We start from the raw sequence: 19,333 nt of genomic DNA on the forward strand, positions 1-19,333 counted from the left end.
TCTGCACATGTGGTGACCTGATGAGGCTTCAAATGCTCCGACCCGAATGTTGAGGCTTCCGCATTTTGTATTCTTACAGCCCCAAGCGTCGCGAGTGTTGAGCTGGATCAATATGGAGAGCCAATGGCTTCAATTGTGCTCCCGGGGCAGCTGGCATCTACCACGCAAGGGTCAACAACACCCGAGACTTTTGACGCAACTGGCATGTGGGCATTCACAATCGTCTCGCCACACACTTCAAGCCTCCGCCAACGAATCCGCTTGACATGTAGTTATTATTTCCAATTTCTATCCAATTATTCAAACAACCCATACATTTATTTCTTTGAAATACTTACTTACTTGAGTTATAGTAAATGAATAGTAGCGATGCAGCCCGTGTCACCTTGCGACGACACCGCACGACAGCCCGCCCTCAAGTCAAGAAGAATACCTGTCCTTGTCGAGCAATCAAAAAAACTCGATAATATCTGGCAACCAGTTAAAAGACGAGCCTCGTAATTTTTCCTGATACTGAAACAAAAGGCCATCACAGGGCTTATGTATGTATGGACCAGCTACTCCGTACCTCATTTATCAGAGAGTGAGGGCAGTTAAAATGCACTACTATGCGCTAAACTCGACGACATCCCATGTCCGCATCCCGACCGCCACGCGCCTTCATCTCTTCTTCCATGCTCGCCAGCATCTTTGCATCTGGCCTTCAGTCAAATGCACCACAAGAGGGCAGGGATGGAGACTGCCCTGCACGCCTTTGCCCACAAATCCAACGTCAGTCCGTCGTGGCTCTGTATACTCTACTGTCACATCGGGCTGTATGCACCAAGTATTACTAGATTGTTGGCGTCGGCTTATGACCTGGTCCCGGGAGATACGAAGCCAGCTTTATGTATGCACTTCGTCCCGCTGTCCGTGATATCTGTCATTTGTGCCTCCAGTGGGTATCCGGACCAAGCCGTCGATATTGTTTCTCCCAATATAGATAGACGGCGGCTGTTAATAACGAACAAACTAATTTTATACATAAAAACCTCGTAGTCTTTGCACGGTCCCTTTGTTCCCGCCAGATTTGACAGACAGCCCTGCCCCGAGGAAATGTAATAAATGGGAAAAAAAAAGTACTGTTTAAGACAGAGCCTGCCCTCAATCCAGTGACCCAATGACGATTCTTGGCCCATCTGCTTCTTGGGCCATCGGACATCTTCTTGAACCGTCAACCAATTCCTCCGTCATCAAGAGGATACAAGAAAGGGCAAAAACTCAAAACTCCTCGCCCCTATGGTGTTGCATCAATGCATGCAAGCGAGGCATCTCAATACAAAACTCTGGCCAGGCACGCCTTGCCTTGCCTTGCCTTGCCTGCCAACCCCCCTTTTCCCCCTCGCCCGTCTCGACTAACTCAGTCGGGCATTATTTCAGGGGACAGTCCATGAATATCATTGGCGCATCATCAACTGGAGGGCCACATGCTGTCAGAGTAGGGGAGCAAACGGTCAACGTATAAAACCCCGTCCACCAAGCCAACTGCCAATTGGTGTGGTTGCCCTGATCCGCCGCGCTTGCCCTGCCCTTCGCCTTCCCCCTTCCCTCCGGGTCCACACCACGTACCCGCACCCAGAGCCCCCCTCCCCACCTGCAGCCCCTGGCCATGATAACACGTCTATGTGCATGGGTCGCCTTTCATCATCATCTTGAACGCGCAGCTTCCTATTGCGACTTCCGCGCCATGCTCAGATATCTACTAGGTAGGTACGCATGCACTCAATTGCCTACTAGGTACCTAGGGTATGTACATACTAAGTAGGAATGATGCGAATGCGCAGCGGAGCTTCCTGCCAGGATAAAGACTTGCGTAATAATAATACCCAATCGTACGGAGTACATAGATCCTTCATCAGAATACTCCGTAGTGTACACCCACTAACCTGCCAACTTGATATCGGCGGCTCATCGTAAAGCACACCAATCGTGGGCTGCATTCCTTGCCGGCGATCCAAGATCTGCCAAACAAGTCGTTCTGAAACACACACCTGAGCCTCCCTTTGTATCCCTCGGGTGCGAGATGGGAAGCCTACTGTGGCGCCGACCCAGGATTCTTCTTGTACTTGCCTAATGCCCTGTCCTTGACAGTTCAGGGATTTTGTCACAATGACGCCTGCACTGTATTTCAACTGTGTAAATGTGAAAAGACCCGAGGAATACACTTTGCATGAATGATATATCTTACTGCATGACCGCATCATCTATTTAGTATTAATATGTATCTCCAGGCTGGTTGAGAGTCCATAAATATGCAAGTCGCCACTGTAGCTGCAACCTCAACAACCCCCTCAAAACCAACCACTATATAGCTGTCTCTCCCTTCCACAGAGCTCCCAAGTACAGGAACGTCCTGAATCTAAACCCGCATGAACAAAATCACACTTCTTTCTCGGTCACAGACACCCCAAGCACCAAGTTTTGTCAGACGCTTGCTTAAGAGGCAGATACAACTGTCTCTGAATCCCAACCCAAACGCCGAAATATTCAGGCCATTCTTGAGAAACGGCATGCATGGCGTTCCTAGTTTAGCTAAATCGAGCCTTAAAATGTGTGCTATCCTGTTTGGTAAAGGGCCAAATTTGACGCTGCTGAAAGGCAAGTACTGTTTATTTCGCGTGTTTCTTGAACGCCAAGAGCTCTGCTAAGCTGCCCAGTGGGCAGCCGTATTTCAAAAAGTCATGTGCCAGAAGCTCATCAGCCGAAGCGCGGCTTTTGACGTCGACGCAAAGACAGACTGAGAGAAATGCCTTGAGCTCCTTGCTTAACTTCTCGGGCTTCTTGAGGCGAGGGGTTCCGTTAGTGGCGATCAAATATAGGGCCTTCAAAGGCTCCTCATTGAGGTATGGCGGTTCAGACTCGATCATTTCAATAGCCATGATGCCCAATGACCAAATGTCGACTTTGGGGCCATATTCCTTCTGCTTGACAACTTCTGGCGCCATCCAGTATGGTGTTCCAACCATGGTGGCTCGCTTCGACTTGGTCTCTGTCAGCTTGGCGCAAAATCCAAAATCAGCTGTTGTCAAGTTAGCATTCTGAACTCTCTCCATACTTCAAAAAAGCAAACTAACTGATCTTAACATTCCCCCGAGCATCCAACAGAACATTGTCACTTTTGATATCTCGGTGGATAATGCTTTGAGAATGAAGGTGTTGTAATCCGTGGCAGGTCTTAGAGAAAAAGGATGTGTTAGTAAGCCTGTAGCTTGTTTTATTGTGGGCGAGTCACAAGCAACCGAACTTACTTCATTGCAAATGGTCGAAATCTGCTCTTCAGAAATGGATGGGTTGTTGTCAATGACGTCCGTCAGAGCACCACCTTCCATATACTCCATAACAACCCAGAGTTCCTGATTGTTGTTTCGCAAGAAGGCATCCAGAAAGTTGACAATATTTCTGTGCCGACTGTCCTTCATGACCATGATTTCGTTCACAATCAGTTCCTTTCTTGGCTGATGGGCAAGATCCATCTGCTTAATGGCGACTTGTGCTCGGGCACCCTGTTGTCGCAGAACCTCCCGGGCAACACCCTGAGCGGTCTCCTTGATTTTGGCCACATACACGGAGCCAGAAGCCCCTTGACCAATCTTCTTCTGTTTAGAGTACGACATGTTGGGGTCATCTTTTGACACGGCTTCCTTTAGTTTGGCCATGACCTCAGTTTTCCGACATTGTCGACATGCGTACATCTTGCTTGCGCTCCGACGGCGAGGGCTTGGCGGTGAGGGCTGCTTCAGCAGCCTTGATTCCCTCCGCTGGGTGAGCCTGACTTGGCTTAGGTGCCACGTTCAGCGGCTTGACAGGAGCCGGCAAACGTGACGCACCTTGCGCAGGCTGCGGTTGTCTTGGCTGAGGCTGAGTGCTATTTGGATTTCTGGATGCTGGCGAACCGTCGTTGCGGGGGATTCTGGAGGTTTGGCTGGTAGGGTCGCGAGAGGAGCTTGATTGAGCTGCTTGGGGAGGGCGAGGCGAGGAAGTAGATGATGGTGGGGGGGGAGCTGGTCTCTGAGCACGCATGCCATTTGCTGGGCTCCCTGATAGCTTCGGTGCTGGGGGAGCGGCTCTCGTAGGGTTGAATCGATCGCCCTGTGGTGAGCCTCCGGAACCACCACCATAACCACCGATCTCTTGCTGGGCTAGGGGCACCTTGTTCTTAGGAAGGGATGCATTGTAAGCCTCCAGTTCCCGGCGTTCTCGGTCTTCAGCTTCGCGCTGGCGTTGGGCTTCCATCTGCTTCCTGCGTTGTTCTTCTCTAAGGGCATCCTGGGATACATAATTGGGAGCCATGTTCTGCATTTGTTGACGCTGTTGCTGCTGGTCCCCGAGAGGAGGGCGTCTTTGCTGACCGTTGCCAGATTGGGGAGGTGTACTACCATAACTCATGTTTCGTTGTGTTGGTGTCGGAGGGGCTGGACGAGGAGGAGCGATACCTGCCCCGGCCGCGGCCCCGAGTTGTTTTTGTTGCATGCCCCCTGGAGGAGTAGGAGTCATGCTAGAATACTGGTTAGGATTTTCGGCTCTCTTCGCAAGATCTGTGTAGAAGTCCAATACTTCAAATACAGCCTGGGGGTTGCGCTCATAATCTTCCTTCGTGATTGCGGATGAGTTGAGTAGTTTCGACCATTCGGGCGGCAAACCGACAAATTCGCCAGTTTGGGGGTCAAACCCAACATGAACTGCGTGGGAAAAGTTGGTTGGGTTGCTCACGCCTCCCATGCCAGGGCACGCGCCATAGATGAGATCAATCCACTCATAGAGTTCATCGTCTCCCTTGACTTTGATATGTAGGGTCTTTGTTTGGCCATCGTCGTCACCCGGGCTGTTTGAAGCGCCATCAGGCTTCCTTTTGATTTCAAAAATGGTACCAGCGGCCTCAACCCTGCCGACATTAACCACATCTTTTAGATATAGGGTATAAGACACTTTGCCTCCTTCAGTTTTGTGAAAGTCGAGAGACTCCTTTCGAAGGATCAAATACTTTTGTTTCCAAGGTTGGATAAAGTTCTTGCTCTCCTTGACCGATGCCCATCCTTCTTTCTTTACAGCAACTCCCCCCATACCATCCATGTTATTAGACTGCTGGCGGGCGATGGGTAAGGAGATGGTAGAACCGGTGTACGTCGATGTGGCGGTACTTCGAATAGGTGAAATGGCCATGTTCGCCATGTTGCCGGGTAGGTTGGCACTGGGTGTTAGGGCAAGTCGAGGTCTGTCTGTAGGTGGTTTGGGAGCCGGGCCAGGGTTCATGAATTGGCTGGCGGAATAGAGGCTAAAATCTTGTCAGCTTCAAATTGGCCACATAAGGTTGCTCAGTAAAGTAAAGCCAAACGAACTCTGACGGAGCGAGGCAATGATTCAATGAGTAAACATTGAACCAAGTTCCTTGCCCGCAGAGCCCGATAGTGAAATCCCGTACGAACCAAGGCCAATTTACAAACATCAAAAAGCCACTCATGAACGGGGCAGAAATCTTTTGTTTCTTCTCCCCGCAGGGTCTTAAGGGCTTTATGAATAGTAGAGGATGTGGTGACAAGTGGTTGGTTCTGTATACGGGTTGAATGCATTTGAGGGATCGGGGAGACGACAACCGAAACGACTTCAACGTACCCGTTTTGTGCCATGACTGTGAAAATAAAACGCGCGACGATGTCGATCTGTGATATGCAATATGATGGCGCCGGTTTCGTCTGTTTCGAATGCCCAGAGCCCCTGGGACTGCCCTTCGACGTCTAGCCAAGCAGATACAGATACAGATACGGGCAGAGCGCAAAAGGGAGTTGGGCCAGGGCGCAGTTGACACTTGCAGGGTACAACGTGGTAAATAAAGAAGCGACTGGAAATAGAAACGAGACAGAGTTAGAAGAAGGCCGCCTCTGAATCGCTACCGCAGTCTGGGGCGACTGTTGCTGACGTTGTGGTGAAGTAGAGACGCAAGAGGGGCGCCGGCGCATGAACCTGGGGGGTCACTGAGTGTGTCTGGCCTCTCTGGCCTCTCTGGCTCAGAAGCAGCGGTTAAGTGCCAGGGTCGTTGGTTATTGATTCCAAGAGGGAGGGGAAGCAGATATTCGTTCCGATTGCAGGCGACAGCCAAAAATAACCAGGGGCCTTTTTCCAAAATTAAAAAGAAAAAAAAGGAAAAAAAAAAGGAGAACCAAGGCAGGGTCGCCGGCAAAACAGACAGTGAGAGCGTACGACGGTATAAAGCAGTCGGAAGCCGGAGAAGCAACTTGAAGCATGAAAGTGTTGAAGGAGGGAGGTCTGCAGCCAAAGATGACGAAGCAAGGAGGGATGGGCAGAAATGGAAGTGGGCGGAGCACGGGCTAAGACTATGATGAGTACAGCACGGAGAACATATCCAGAGGCGGAGATGCTACACAACACATGGGTACCTACATGTGTACCTAGGTTGATATGTGCAATCAAGCGCCGACACCAACAAGCTTTACACTCCGTCTGGAACTTGTCATGTACTCCATGCCCATCCACCGAAACTAGAGGCGGGCTGCGTTTCGGACAATTGCAGATTGGGCGGTGCTGGTGAGAGAGGGCATGTGGGCTGTGTTGGATTGGCGCTGAGCCAGGGCTTCATATGTGCCACCAGACAGTTTATACTATAGAAGCACGAGGACAAGAGTCAACAGGGGCCGGGGCATCTGAGGCGTTAGAGTTAGAGTCGGGCATCGGGGCCGTACGAGATTGTCCTTTGTCGGCCAGGAACATGGTGGGGTTGGCTCGAACGGTACGGAGCACGGAGCACAAAGCACAGAGCCTTGCATCTGCCATCTGCTTTCATCTAGGTACTTAAGTACTTTATGCTCAAGTACGGATTCCCTGCAGGTCTGAGAGCCGTCTACTCTTTGTAAAATTTAGTACCGAGAGCACAGTGGGTAAGTTATTAGATTGCCCATGGGCGCACACGTAGCAATATCAAGCTGTGCTGATTTGACTTGTTCTTGTCTAATTTAGTCAGATGCCATTTGCTCAGTCGCCTGCAAATGCCAAGGATAGCTACCTAGTAGACATCGATTGATGCTCAAATACGGAGTACGCCACGATTGTGCAGCCATCACCAGACAACTTACTCGTCTTGGCAAGGTGCGGAGATGAATTGATGCAAGTGTCAGGGAAGTCACCACCCGCCAGTTTGTGGCCAACGCTCTTGGCTGGCACACGGCACACTTGCCACTGGACAAAAATTCAGAACATGGTTGGGCCGCCTAGCCCCTCCTCTAATGCTGGGCGAACGGCAGCAGGGACCAGCGGCAACGGGCAAGAACCAACGAGGTGGCCAAGAGCCGCACCAGAGCTGGGGTAGGCAACCACTGCCAACCAGTGACATTCGAAGTGGGGGAGGGGAGGGGTTGGAAATCGCTGGGTCGCTTCAGCTTGCAACATCCTTCTGTCGACTTTACAAGCAGAGCAAACGAACCTGTCTTATCGTCCATCCGCTCGTCTGCGGGCAATGCCGACATCAGTTTCGGGAATCGATGCAGTTTGCAACGGATTGACTTGACGCCATTATCTTTGACACTGCTCCCTATTACGTCCTCCTGCCTGCTTCCTCAGTAGTGGACCGAGGTATCGGACGGGCGTCTTGTCCAAGCCACAGCCGTTTCGCCGTATTCCCTCTATGGTGTGCCGAGTACTCCCTACTCATCGCTGAATTCGAGAAATCATACTCTATATCCGTCGCAGTGTCGCAATGTGAATTTGAAAATGTCCTGAGCCCCTGAAATCTGTTGTTACGCCTTTGTCGCACTCATCAATCAGGGGCCAGCAAGATGAAACACCCTCATTTTCCCACCCTTTTGTCAAGCTAATCGTCTCAGTTGCCACCAGACATATTAGCAATTTGTTTTACATGTCGTTGAAACTCGAAAAGAACTACTGGCAACTGGCAAAACACTAAATACGTATGTACTGAGGAGTACATCTAGCAACACGACGCCTGTCGACAGCTCGTGTTCTCTCCAACATTACACCATCTGTCTTTCCGGGTCAATATGGGCCCCCTCCTCAATCAACCCGTCCGGGGAGGAAAGCGACTGGTATTTGACTATGTCATATGCCTCACTAATATCGCGCGCCATGTGAGAGTACTGCAAGGTTTACTCTACTTCTACTGGATGATATCGTCGTGGCTTGTCGGTTGGCAAATCTTCCCTACCATACGCACACTTGGGTGCTTCTTAAAAGAACCCCATGTCCATCATTTGACTGCCCGAGCCAACCATTCTGTACAAATTCAGGCCTGTCTGAAAATTGACTAATCTCCCTCGTATTAGATGAACAAGTCACGCAAAAAGGTACCAGTCGCTTGCTGTTTGTTTCATTGCGACAGAGCCAAGTTTGAGAAACAGGTCCCTGCTACCTTGGCTTCTGTCGTGGTGGACGATCTCTACAGATGCTACCTCAAACAAACAAACATTTTCTGTAACCGGCAAGTTGGAAAACCATCTGTCATCTTGGCAATAACATGGAAATTTCAATGCAAGAGATGCTTCATTAACAAAACACCGCCAGCGAGTCATCTGTCTCCTCACAGCCCTGCTATTGATGCCCGCACGACCTCTTTGCTAGTGCTCACCATCCACCGGGCTCGTTGCAGATCGCCGGCATTCGATCCACCGTCCAAGTTTCCCACAATAGCTACAGGAGTATTAGTTCAGGGCCTGTACCGTAGTTCGGCCCCTGCCTGACTCGGGCTCCGTAATGGTGACATAAAGTCCCGCGCTTCCTGAATTGTTCAACATACATACGTGACTTGGTAGGGGGCTAATAACCAACTAAAAGCGTTTTTTTATAAGAGAAAAGTGAAACCTTTAAGTACCTCATATTTCCATGAGATTTCTGAATAAGTTAAGGTCTCTATTAGAAGAGTCAATAAAACACTATAAATCTTCCTAACACCTCACAGCCCAAAATACATGGATCACAGATAGTGCTACCGCCTGCTTGCAGCTACCCTGTCAGGTCACTCATGAAGAATAATTCATGGGGAAACTGTACATGGATGGGCACATGCACAGAGAGATAATCAATATCACAGCATCCATTCGACCAAACACAAAACTGCAAACGCACTCTTCTTATAGAACCCGCCCTCTTCTTATTACAGTCCCCTCTAAATTACAGAGTGCGGAAGCCACTACACGAATAGCGCCCACCGCTACCTTGCCTACCTAGCATGTACTTGGGTAGTAATTCAATATTTAGGGAATGCTTGATATTTTAGGAACGCTGCTGGTCTCCCCCTCCCGGCCCTCTAGTTGTGATTGCAATATGGGCTTTAATACGCCGTACCCTCCGGGATATTGGCCGAGTCAGAGTCGAGGAAAGAACCAGCTATGAATTCCGGACGTGATGTAGTGTTGCCGACTGTACGAGAATTGAATGACTAGGCAATTCAAATGAGCCTCATTTTATTAAGCCAGCATCTAGATTGACTCTATAACAAGCTATATGCCACGCGGTTCTACGTTGGCTCAGAACAGCAAGTAAATATAAAGCTGCATATATTCCCATTCACACGACCGCCCTACATTCTCGTTCATCATAGCGCCTTATTTATCATCTTCACGAGGGTAACTTTGCCTTTTTTTTCGTTCTAGCGGGCGGCAACTTCCACCTCCTGGCCCTCAAACTTGGGCAGCTCAGAAGCCACCTTCTCCCAGTTCTTTGAGCCGTCAACAAGGGCTTTGATAGCATCCAATATTTTGAATTCTTCAGCTCGGACCTGAGCTGTGGAGTCGCGGTCTCTCAGTGTAATGGTACTGTCCTGGAGGGTCTGGAAGTCGACAGTGATGCCGAGTGGGGTGCCAAGCTCGTCGTTTCGGCTGTATCGCTTACCGATGCTGGCTGACGAGTCGTCGATGCGGCTGGAGATACCGGCGAGTCGGAGCTGCTGGGAGAGCTTCTTGATGATAGGGCGGAACTGGGTGTTGTTCGATAGAGGAACGATGAGGACCTTGGTAGGAGCCACCGTGGGAGGGAATGACAGGACCTATTGTTCAGCTCAGTTAGCATCTTGTAGTAACATGTGTTTTGTAGTATAGTTGGGGTCACGCACGCCACGGGCCTCATCTCCACCATCACTGCCACGAGTCCAGAAGTTATGCTCAATCAGAGAGTACAGAATACGACCGATACCGAATGAAGGCTCAATGACGTTGGGAGTGAATTCTCTCGTATTCTCGATTCTCTTGCGGAACTCAATCTTGAGAGTATCACTGGCGACCTCAACCTTGCCATCGCCAACACCGGCAACGTCCAAAGAAATCTTGCCCGTGTCTTTCAGCTGCTTGGCAAGCTTCTCCCGCTCCTCTTGCGAAGTGGCCAGCAGAGCCGTCTCCACGGTCTTGGCATCCTTCTTGAACAGAGGACCAAACTTCTTCTTCTCAATATCCACTTGCCATTCCTCAATGACAAGAGGCTCTTCCAGGCGCTCCCGAACAACAAGAGGCGCACCAGTCTTCTTGGCATGAACCGATAGGTCGTAGGCACTGCGGTCAGCACAACCAACGCACTCGACCCAGCCAGAGCTAGTAAGCAACTCGGCGTCCCAGCAGTCGCAGGCGTAATGAGCCATTTCGTTGGCCATGTGCTGGCGAAAGCGCATTTTTGACAGGTCGACACCAATCTTGTCCAGGAAGAGGTGGATTCTGGCAAGGAAGTAGCCAAGAGTCTCATTGTCAACGAGGCCAGACTTGACTGCCTCACCGACGGTGACTCTCTTGGTCTCCGTCTTACCGGACAGTTGGGTATCGCGATCCAAGAGGAGGAGTACAACGTCTTCAACTTCGTGGAATCGGTGATGCTTCTTGCCACCCTGCGGGTCAACAAAGTGTTCAATCTCGGCCATCAAGAATTCTCGAACTCGGAGTAGACCAGCGCGGGGCGAAATCTCATTTCTATATGACTTGCCAATGGAGGCAGAAGCAAAGGGCATCTGGCTCTGGTTGAATTCGAGGAGCTTCGCAAAGTTGAGAAACTGGCCCTGAGCCGTTTCGGGACGCAGGTAGCCGGGAAGGTTGCTGCTTGGGCCGATTGAAGTCTGGAACATGAGGTTGAACGAAACGGGGTCCGAGGGCAAGACACCGGTGGCCGGGTTTTTGAGGTCGTATTTCTTGATGAGCTCACCAAGCTGAGGGCCGTCGTAATTGTCGATTCTGGCCAGAACCTCTTCGTATTCCTGGACAACAGCATCGTCCAGCTTTACGGCCTCGGACTTGGCCTTCTTCTTCTTTTTCTTGGGATCATCCTTCTCTTCTACTTTTTGACCACGAGCCTCCTTGTCGCCGTTTAGTCTCGCCTCGAGCATCGCCTCGACAAAGTGGTCGGCTCGCATGATTTCGCCGTTCTTGGGGTCCTTGCACATCCAGTCGGCAAACTTGTCGACGTGGCCGCTGGTCTTGAGAACATCGTGGGGCGTCAGGACGGTGCAGTCGACCTCGAGCATATCCTCCTCGAGGATGAAGTGCTTGCGCCACAGATCGACAATGTTTGCCTGTAGGGAGCAACCCGGAGGACCATAGTCATACAGCCCACCAACACCACCGTAGATTTCGAAAGAGGGCGTGTAGAACATGCGCCGCCTCAGCATGGCATCGAGGACGGGCTTGTCAAGGGGTTGACCCTTGAGGGTCGTTGCCGTTGTAGTCATTGCGGTTTGCTGCTTCTTTTGAGACTTGGACACCTGGTAGGCCTGGCGGGCTCGAAAAACGGAAAAGTTGCGCTGGCAGGTCGCTGGGCACCGACGAAATATGCCGCTGGCGACAAAAGGTGATTGATACGAAGAAGAAGAAGAAAGTGGTAAAATTCGAATTGGCTTCATCCACCACGTATATCGAGACGTTCAAGGAACGACGTGCGTGAGTCACAGCAAACTCTGGCGCACTTGATCCCTCGATGAACTGGATGGTGGGGTTAGAAGCGTCTCGAAGCCGGCTCTGTGTGTGACTCCCGATTAAAGCAAGGCCTAACAAAATAGATCCAGGGGAAGGCCGCAATACCCTAACACATCAGATGTGGGAACTCGGACAGCCAAAGGGGCGAATGGGAGCACCTGAGGGCGGGTGTTCCGATTTTGGCGCCGATACGGAGGGAGCTTTGTAAAGAGGGAAACAAGTGGACAATGGTGGTGTTGGTTGCGCGTGGCAGATGGAAACATTGAACCAGTGGGAAAAGCGCGGGCGCCAGCAGAAGTCATTGCCCCTCCATTAGACCCAGGTACCTACACACCCAGAGCGACAGGGTTGTGTACATGGGCACCTGACAGCCTGAGGCACGACAGTACTGGACCTATTAAGTTAAAGAAGCTCCAAGGCAATGCCGCCAGACTCTATGAATTCGCTTGCAGATATAAATCTTTGGTGTCACATCGTACCATGCCAATCATTCGACATTTTCGACACGCTCAACACACTCGACAGTATTAAACAGGTTTACAGCTTAGTCTCCGGAAAGCAGTTCTCGCCCAACTACCGCCACTGTTGTGCCTCATAGCATGGCTCGGCATATGCAGGTGTCTCGTTTCGTGTCAAACACCTTTGCCTCCATGCCTCCCACTACACGGCTCTTAAGTCAACCATAGTTGGGACGACTGCAGTGTTTTTCTTACCAACATGTCGCAGAAAAGATATATTTACATAGCTAGAACAAGACAACCCCCCAGGTTAAGCATTTAGATTGAGAGGTAAAACGCACGAGAAAGAGTTTAACTGCGGCTGCTTGAAAGCCTCAGTCATGCCTGACAACAATCATCATCATTTGTCAGCACTGCCAATTACGCCGGCCATTTCACACTCTAAAACTTCACCTTCAATGGCAGCGTGCCTAGACCAGACATCGATAGTGATGCTAAGAAATATACAACGTGCCATACGTTGATGGACACTTGAAATAAACCACCGCTCAGGAAACCGCACACCAGTCGTTGAATCCGTCCCTCGTTGCGAAGCACTGCTCCCGTAGTCGAATCGAAACCCTCACCCATGGACCCCCGCGGCGCATGACGTTGGATATCGTATCATAATGCAAACAATGGTGGGAGGGTATAGGTCAAATTCAACAAGCAGGTCGCTGAAATAATACTGACAAACCCAAAATAATCAGGAATAGCCGCTGCAACGGTAAAGGCAATGGCCCACCAGACGGCGTACAGAAACCTGCCGCGGCGGGTGACCAGCGGCGGCGCGTTGAAGATGTCAATAAGAACATTGTTGTACAGCACCTTGATACCAATGTTGCCATAAAGACCGGCAGCGATCAGGGCGCTAATCAGAGAGATGCCATTGCCGACAGTCTGCCATCCATAAGTGCTGACACCCTGATGACTAGGTTGATAACTAGGTTGATAAGTGTATTGACCTTGGAAGTGATAAACAAAGCATCCATAGACAAGGTACACCGTGTATATGAAAAGCTGCGCTCCCCACATGGTCTTGAGGAAATCTCGCGGCCGTCTTATCTCAGCCAGAAACTCTACAAAGAGATGCGCTCCGGCATATGCCAGCACCCCGGATGACAGGCCGTTGATTGACCCAACGAGTCCATTCGGTAGAAGTCCATTGTAATGTATGACGGGAGGATACGTCCCATCAGGCTCCCTTGTGACTGTTGATGGATCTACAGCACTCCCCGCTGAACCCAGAGTGGCAACGGCAAAGTTTGGCGGCGAATGTGCAATGACGCACATGGTGATGAACATGACGAGCAGGTTCAACGAAACAGCCAAGTTGGCGACTATTCCGTAGCTTCGTAGAGTTCGAATCTGAGTAAGGAGGAAGCCAGCGCAGACAGACAGCACAGGACAGACGACGTAGCACAGCTTAAACTGCGACATCTGAGAAATGTTCTGAGCAAACTGGATTGAACCTGTCGGACAATCAGGAGAAGCCCTAGTGCATGGAGAAGGTTGGTGATATGTCGCATGGTCGTGCCCCAGGTGCGGAACCCAAGATCACCATAATTCCTCGCCGGGAACTGGTAACTGTCGACGACGAGATACACTCGCCAGATGAGGTAACCGCTGTAGCCAGCCATGAAGCCAAAGATGGTGTAGAAGGCAATTCCTTCCTCGAATCAGACAAGTCAAAGTGAAAGATGGGTGGTACAAGACGTCGACATCGCCTACCTGGTCCCCATCCTAGTGTACCCATTGCGAATCCGACTCCATAGGGGCCCAGGATATCCGTGTTGATCAGATAGAAGCCTAAAGAGTAAGTGAGTATCCCTAACCGAATCATACTACATACGCCAGGGTAACAACGTGGGTGACTTCGAGCTCCGGTGGAAGCGGTTCTGTATGCACGACTGGCATTTGTCCATTCCTCGTCTGTAATTTCAATACGGTTTGCCCAATTCCCAAGCTCACGCCCAGACGGCATAGGTGCCTCGCGGTGGCCGCCCTGGTTGTTATCCTTGAATATCAACTCCTGCCACTTTGTCTTGGGCGCAATATAAGCCTGTTCCTCGGCCCGCGTCCGGTGAGCATAGTAATGGTACTCTTCAGACTTGACCACGATATCATGTGCCTTTCGAACCTGGGGCTTGATGTATGTGAATCCAGACGTCTGGCCTTGCTCGGCCACATGCTGTGCTGGCTTCTAGATGGCCAATTAGAATACTAACACGGGCAGTCCGTCGCCTGCAAGGGTATATATATGTGAGAAGAAAATGCAAACAATGGCAATGGCAGGCCAAGAACCGTTAGAAATCAGAGGCAGGCATGATCAAGACCGAGTCAAGACTCTTCTCAGCGTGATGCGGCGAGTCGGCACCCGCACGCGGGGAACGCCTGTCCCGGATGGAACGGCAGAGTTGGTGAGATGGACTAAGATCTACAGCAACCTTCGGCCAGTCATCACGTAACTCCTTTTTTTAGTGCTGACGGCGAAGATTCTATTCAAGAAGCGCAACGGTTCATGTTTCATTCGAGCCCGTCACGAAATCTCGTTCCAACCTGTGTCGTTTGCTCGATCCTGGTCTGACTGATTTTGACCCGGGAGGGTACAACGCTCTCTCTGCCAAAAAGGCAAATCCTGGTCATTGCCGCCGATAAACCCAACTATTCCCAAAGGCTTCATTACAGTAAAGTAGCATTGCCATGGTACCAAACTTTCAATTTCGGGGCTGAAGAGGAAAGGGGGGTCTAGGACGTCATTCCGCTCCTTTGTTGGCTCTGACACCAACCAGACCAGCAACCGTCGGACGCCGCAGGTTACACGTCCAAAGCCGCATTCTTCGAGTGCACGTTGTATTTCAAAAATTGTATTCTTCGTCAGCGTCGCCCATCCCATCAAGTCTTGCACAGAAACTCTCACTGTCCGGTGCTTCGTTCATGGCAGACGAGCTGAGCGGTTGCAGCAAGCCCACCACTTTTAGCAGAACCATGGCAATTCAAGACATGAAGTCAAAATGATTAGTAATGATATCGACTTTTTAAAAACAGCCAAGACCAAAGATCATCCATCGTTCTTGAATCTCGATAAACTACCCGTTCTTCTGGAAACGTCAGAGGGGTTCGATATGGCCATAGCATCTGGTAAACTCCGCAAGGAGAGATCCAGCCAATCATATGCCCAAATCAGCCCCTTGGTATTTGTACTACTAGTTTGCTCCTTATCTGCCGGTCCCACTCACGATAAGCTTGGAGAGGCCCTGGCTCCTTTTTTTTTTCCTCTCCTCTGCCAGGACTTGATAATAGTGCCCGCCAGACCGACGACTTAACTAGTAGACGACGACTTCCTGACAATCCGACCGACAGAGATACCTGATCGCCCGTCCAAAAACCATCGGTCGTATACATAACCATCTCTGAAGCTCCCAAGATTCACGCCTGTGCGCCCACCAAAATGCGTCCGCTCACAGAGCAAGAGACCAAGGTCCTCTTCACCAAGCTGGCCAACTACACCGGCAACTCTCTCAAGAACCTCATTGCGCCCCTCCCAGACGGAGATCGCTTCTGTTTCCGCCTGAACAAGGACCGAGTCTACTACGTCCGTCTATCCATCGCCAACCTCGCTACATCGATAGCTCGTGACAAGCTTCTCTCACTGGGAACCTGCATTGGTACGTCCCGCACCACGTATGACAAGAAAAAAAAAAAAAAAAAAACGTCAAGCCTGCCCTCCTTCTTTGAAAACAAACCCTCCGTCCCTAGACTAATGGCATGATTTCTTTTCGTGGTGTAGGAAAATTCACCAAGACCGGCAAGTTCCGCCTTCACATTACCGCCCTCGAAATCCTCTCCGAGCACGCCCGGTGGAAGGTCTGGGTGCGACCCAACGGCGAGATGCCCTTCCTCTACGGCGGTAACATTGTAAAGGCCCACGTAGGCAGATGGTCGGACGACTGCCCCGAGCACCAGGGCGTGGTGGTGTACAACATGAACGACACGCCGCTGGGCTTTGGCATCACGGCCAGAAGTACCGCTGAGGCTCGGCGATTGGACCCGACGGGCATCACATGTTTCAGACAGGCGGACTGCGGGGAGTATCTGCGTGATGAGGATAACCTATTTGCTACGACTTGAGACGAGGGGAACAAGGATGATGTGTAGGGTGGACGATGGTTGGCGTTATTTGTGGTTCATTTGGGGCATCATTCTTGTTACATTGCATAGGCGTTTAGAAGGACAGATTTTCACATGGGACCAGAGTAGATTGCGATTTGACCATATTATGCAGGAGCATTACGTCCAAAGACAGCAAAATGTTCAAGTTTTTATGGATAAGAAAAAAAAAAAGAAAGCAAAAGTGTCTAATGCCAATATCTCTATCATCACTTCTCTTGTGATTGTAGTATTTTCTTAATGCAAACTGTCGTTAATCCATGTCCGGAGAATAAGAACAAAATTACGCTAGTATATGGAAAAAAGGTGCCTAATGACGGCACATGTTGTGAAGGTCGTCAGAAAAGATCGCTGATAGGAGTCACAGGACGACTGTCCTTTCTGTAGAAGCCGATGTGAGACCGCTGAGCGACATACTCGCTGTCTGCATAGCCAAGGATGCTCTGAATGTCAGTGCTCTGGTGTCCCATGATCCTCGTAATCTCTGCAGAAGCGTAATTCACCAAGGCACGGCCAACCTCCAGAGGCTCTCCATCCCACATGTGTCCGTCAGGTCCTGGAGTCGACCTGCGGGTGACGACGGCAATGCGGACCACCTCATGCTGTGCGAAGTTCCCCGCAACGTCAACAATGCCGACGGGAAGCAAACCAGCCTTGTCCATCAAGGCCCTATGGCAGCCTTCGTCAATGAACAGGGTGCCCTGGGGGTGGGGAGTGTGCAGCAACCAGAAGTAGCGATCTGAGATCGGGTCGCTCGAAGGTAGGAACCGCGTGTGCAGTGGAGGGGGCGCATCATCGTCCACACTGGAGGACGGGTCCATGAGGTTCAACGAGGTGGTGGTATGAGACAAGGGCGGCTCGCCATGCTGGCTCCGCTGATCATCAGAGTCGGATGCAGATGAGCAGCTGCTGACCTTCTGCGTATGCAGGTAACGCACGATGCCGAGGATGTTCCCCGGATTGGAAGACCGGGTAATTATCGTGGTTACACCAGCCAGAGTCCCCAGCTTGGCAGCGATAATCTTGGTGCTCATACCCCCTGTTCCCAAAGAGGAACCGGCACTTGATACTGTTTTGGATGCTGGTCAATTTCCACTTGTCGGTTTAACCTTGGGATGTAATGCGGGGAATAAGGCTTACCATCTGCTTCGAGAACCGAGAAATCCTCTACAATTTCAATGGGCTTGGCATCTGCGTTTGTTCGCGGGTTCTTGTCGTACAGACAGTCAACATCTGTCATGAGGAACAATAGATCCGCATGAACCATGGCCGCAGTGATTGCTGAGAGGGTATCGTTGTCGCCAAATTTAATTTCAGAAACAGCAAGGGTATCGTTCTCGTTAACAATGGGAATGACTCCCATGTCCAAAAGTGTGTTGACTGTATTCTGAGCATTCAGATATCGTGTACGCTGGTGCACAGTTGTGTTAGCACTAAACCAAAAGGGAAGAAAGGATAAGAAGGGAGATGAGGCCCAAGAGAGAAGCGTACATCTGCAATGTCATTTCTGGTCAACAGAATCTGAGCAATTGGCTGCGACAAATGGCCGAAGAGGCTGTCCCATAGGCTCATCAGACGGCACTGTCCAATGGCTGCCAAAGCCTATCATGGAAAATTATGTTAGCGGGAGGAAGCCTTTTTACTACTCATTGGGATAATTATCCAGCTTCCCATTTAGCTTACCTGGAGTTGAGCGAGATGCTTGGGGCGCTTGTCGACCTCCATTCTTTGGAGGCCGACGCCAATAGCTCCAGAGGAGACGATGATAACTCTGTGACCATTCTTTCTCAACTTGAATGCAGTGTCCACAATCAAGGTAAGAATGGGTAGTAGAGGTTCATGAGTCTTCTCGTCCACTATGGAGCTCGTCCCTTTAAAATGTGACTCGTGTTAGACAAAGCGTCTGCAACATGAAGAATGACAAGACAAGACAGTAACAATGGCGAGCCATTGCCGCTGGATAGGTACAAAAGGAGGGGACCCCATTGTCTAAAACACGTACCCAGTTTAATGACAATTGTTTGTTGATGTCGTGACCGCTTCATCTCGGCGGCTTTTGATTCTCAGGGGTCAGCAAGTTCGTGAGGAACACCAGATCCATGAAAGGCTTTAAACAGAAACTTTTGAGGGACAGGAACAGGCTGCTTTTTGAGACTAAATGAAAAAGAAAGTAAAAAATGAGAAATGAGAAGCGCATCAAGCAAGAAGAACAAGAGGAGAGGAGAGCAGGCTGACATGGAACCATACTGTGCATTGCGTATTTGGACTTCCTTGTCAAAACTCTGCAGAGTTGTACACGGTACAATGTCTCGATGGCGCTCTCCATACCTAGGTACGTCACAGGCATTCTCACATGTTGGCAAACTTACTTTGAGACTCCGTAAATGCCTCGTCCGTCATCTTGAAGGCTTGCCTTGGCGCGGTGTTGCATCCCCTGGGGACATTGGCGTTCATTATTTTGCATGTTTCCAGATCATCTCATTGGATTTGAAGCAACATCCCAGCCCGAAGTCGGACCCGCTTTCGGATTGCGTCAGTCATCATAGGCTGGTTGAGTCACGCCGACTCATCAGACTTCAGGCCAAAGCCTTGGCTAATGTTTCGCTGCGCGCGCAATGGCCTGAGGAGGTACTTGGGTACGTACCGATATAGGCAGTAGTACCAACGCAGCAAAAGTACGGAGTACATAGCGACATATCAATGGACTACAGAGTACTA

At 50.4% G+C, this 19,333-nt stretch overlaps 7 protein-coding genes across 8 annotated transcripts; 1 reads left to right on the forward strand and 6 right to left on the reverse strand.

Moving 5' to 3' along the window:
• Positions 1–2,648: 2,648 nt before the first annotated feature.
• Positions 2,649–3,653, reverse strand: CLA4_1 (Protein kinase; the record flags this gene model as incomplete). Its single annotated transcript, XM_066118432.1, has 3 exons — positions 2,649–3,058; positions 3,114–3,213; positions 3,288–3,653. 3 exons carry the CDS (start codon positions 3,651–3,653, stop codon positions 2,649–2,651), a joined length of 876 nt encoding a protein of 291 aa, XP_065977036.1.
• A 46-nt stretch (positions 3,654–3,699) lies between these two features.
• On the reverse strand, positions 3,700–5,663 carry CLA4_2 (Protein kinase; the record flags this gene model as incomplete). The annotated part of the gene is made up of 2 exons (XM_007811302.2): positions 3,700–5,311; positions 5,650–5,663. 2 exons carry the CDS (start codon positions 5,661–5,663, stop codon positions 3,700–3,702), a joined length of 1,626 nt encoding a protein of 541 aa, XP_007809493.2.
• A 3,258-nt stretch (positions 5,664–8,921) lies between these two features.
• GRS1_1 (Glycine--tRNA ligase 1, mitochondrial) lies at positions 8,922–12,182 on the reverse strand. The gene is made up of 2 exons (XM_007811303.2): positions 10,112–12,182; positions 8,922–10,045 (listed from the first exon to the last, which is right to left on the reverse strand). The coding sequence occupies exons 1-2, from the start codon at positions 11,873–11,875 to the stop codon at positions 9,650–9,652; spliced, it is 2,160 nt and encodes a 719-aa protein (XP_007809494.2). The 5' UTR covers positions 11,876–12,182; the 3' UTR covers positions 8,922–9,649.
• An 887-nt stretch (positions 12,183–13,069) lies between these two features.
• Positions 13,070–13,885, reverse strand: J3458_004814 (uncharacterized protein; the record flags this gene model as incomplete). The annotated part of the gene is made up of 1 exon (XM_066118433.1): positions 13,070–13,885. The coding sequence occupies one exon, from the start codon at positions 13,883–13,885 to the stop codon at positions 13,070–13,072; it is 816 nt and encodes a 271-aa protein (XP_065977037.1).
• Positions 13,886–14,984: 1,099 nt separating this feature from the next.
• On the reverse strand, positions 14,985–15,341 carry J3458_004815 (uncharacterized protein; the record flags this gene model as incomplete). The annotated part of the gene is made up of 1 exon (XM_066118434.1): positions 14,985–15,341. The coding sequence occupies one exon, from the start codon at positions 15,339–15,341 to the stop codon at positions 14,985–14,987; it is 357 nt and encodes a 118-aa protein (XP_065977038.1).
• Positions 15,342–15,896: 555 nt separating this feature from the next.
• On the forward strand, positions 15,897–16,576 carry NIP7_1 (ribosome biosynthesis protein nip7; the record flags this gene model as incomplete). Its single annotated transcript, XM_007811304.1, has 2 exons — positions 15,897–16,113; positions 16,236–16,576. The coding sequence occupies 2 exons, from the start codon at positions 15,897–15,899 to the stop codon at positions 16,574–16,576; spliced, it is 558 nt and encodes a 185-aa protein (XP_007809495.1).
• Positions 16,577–16,788: 212 nt separating this feature from the next.
• On the reverse strand, positions 16,789–19,050 carry PRO1_1 (Glutamate 5-kinase). Of its 2 annotated transcripts, none has more exons than XM_066118436.1 (4): positions 18,618–19,050; positions 18,107–18,486; positions 17,756–18,026; positions 16,789–17,684 (listed from the first exon to the last, which is right to left on the reverse strand). In XM_066118436.1, the coding sequence occupies exons 2-4, from the start codon at positions 18,185–18,187 to the stop codon at positions 16,954–16,956; spliced, it is 1,083 nt and encodes a 360-aa protein (XP_065977040.1). In that variant the 5' UTR covers positions 18,188–18,486; positions 18,618–19,050; the 3' UTR covers positions 16,789–16,953. The 2 variants fall into 2 exon arrangements, with proteins under 2 accessions (XP_065977040.1, XP_065977039.1); XM_066118435.1 differs by having other exon boundaries at positions 18,107–18,217; positions 18,299–19,050.
• Positions 19,051–19,333: the final 283 nt, after the last annotated feature.

The sequence above is a fragment of the Metarhizium acridum genome (genome assembly GCF_019434415.1).
Source record: "Metarhizium acridum strain ARSEF 324 chromosome Unknown scaffold_29, whole genome shotgun sequence".
NCBI classification, from domain to species: Eukaryota; Fungi; Ascomycota; class Sordariomycetes; order Hypocreales; family Clavicipitaceae; genus Metarhizium; species Metarhizium acridum.

Excerpts from the sequence above, each read along its gene's own strand:
- GRS1_1 (XM_007811303.2), bottom strand. The coding sequence starts at position 11,875 with ATGAAGCCAATTCGAATTTTACCACTTTCTTCTTCTTCTTCGTATCAA. Across the intron at positions 10,046-10,111 it reads GTGGAGATGAGGCCCGTGGC|GTCCTGTCATTCCCTCCCAC; the intron begins GTGCGTGACCCC and ends GCTGAACAATAG.
- PRO1_1 (XM_066118435.1), bottom strand. The coding sequence starts at position 18,340 with ATGGAGGTCGACAAGCGCCCCAAGCATCTCGCTCAACTCCAG. Across the intron at positions 18,218-18,298 it reads AGCATCTCGCTCAACTCCAG|GCTTTGGCAGCCATTGGACA; the intron begins GTAAGCTAAATG and ends TTTCCATGATAG. Across the intron at positions 18,027-18,106 it reads CCAGAAATGACATTGCAGAT|CGTACACGATATCTGAATGC; the intron begins GTACGCTTCTCT and ends ACTGTGCACCAG.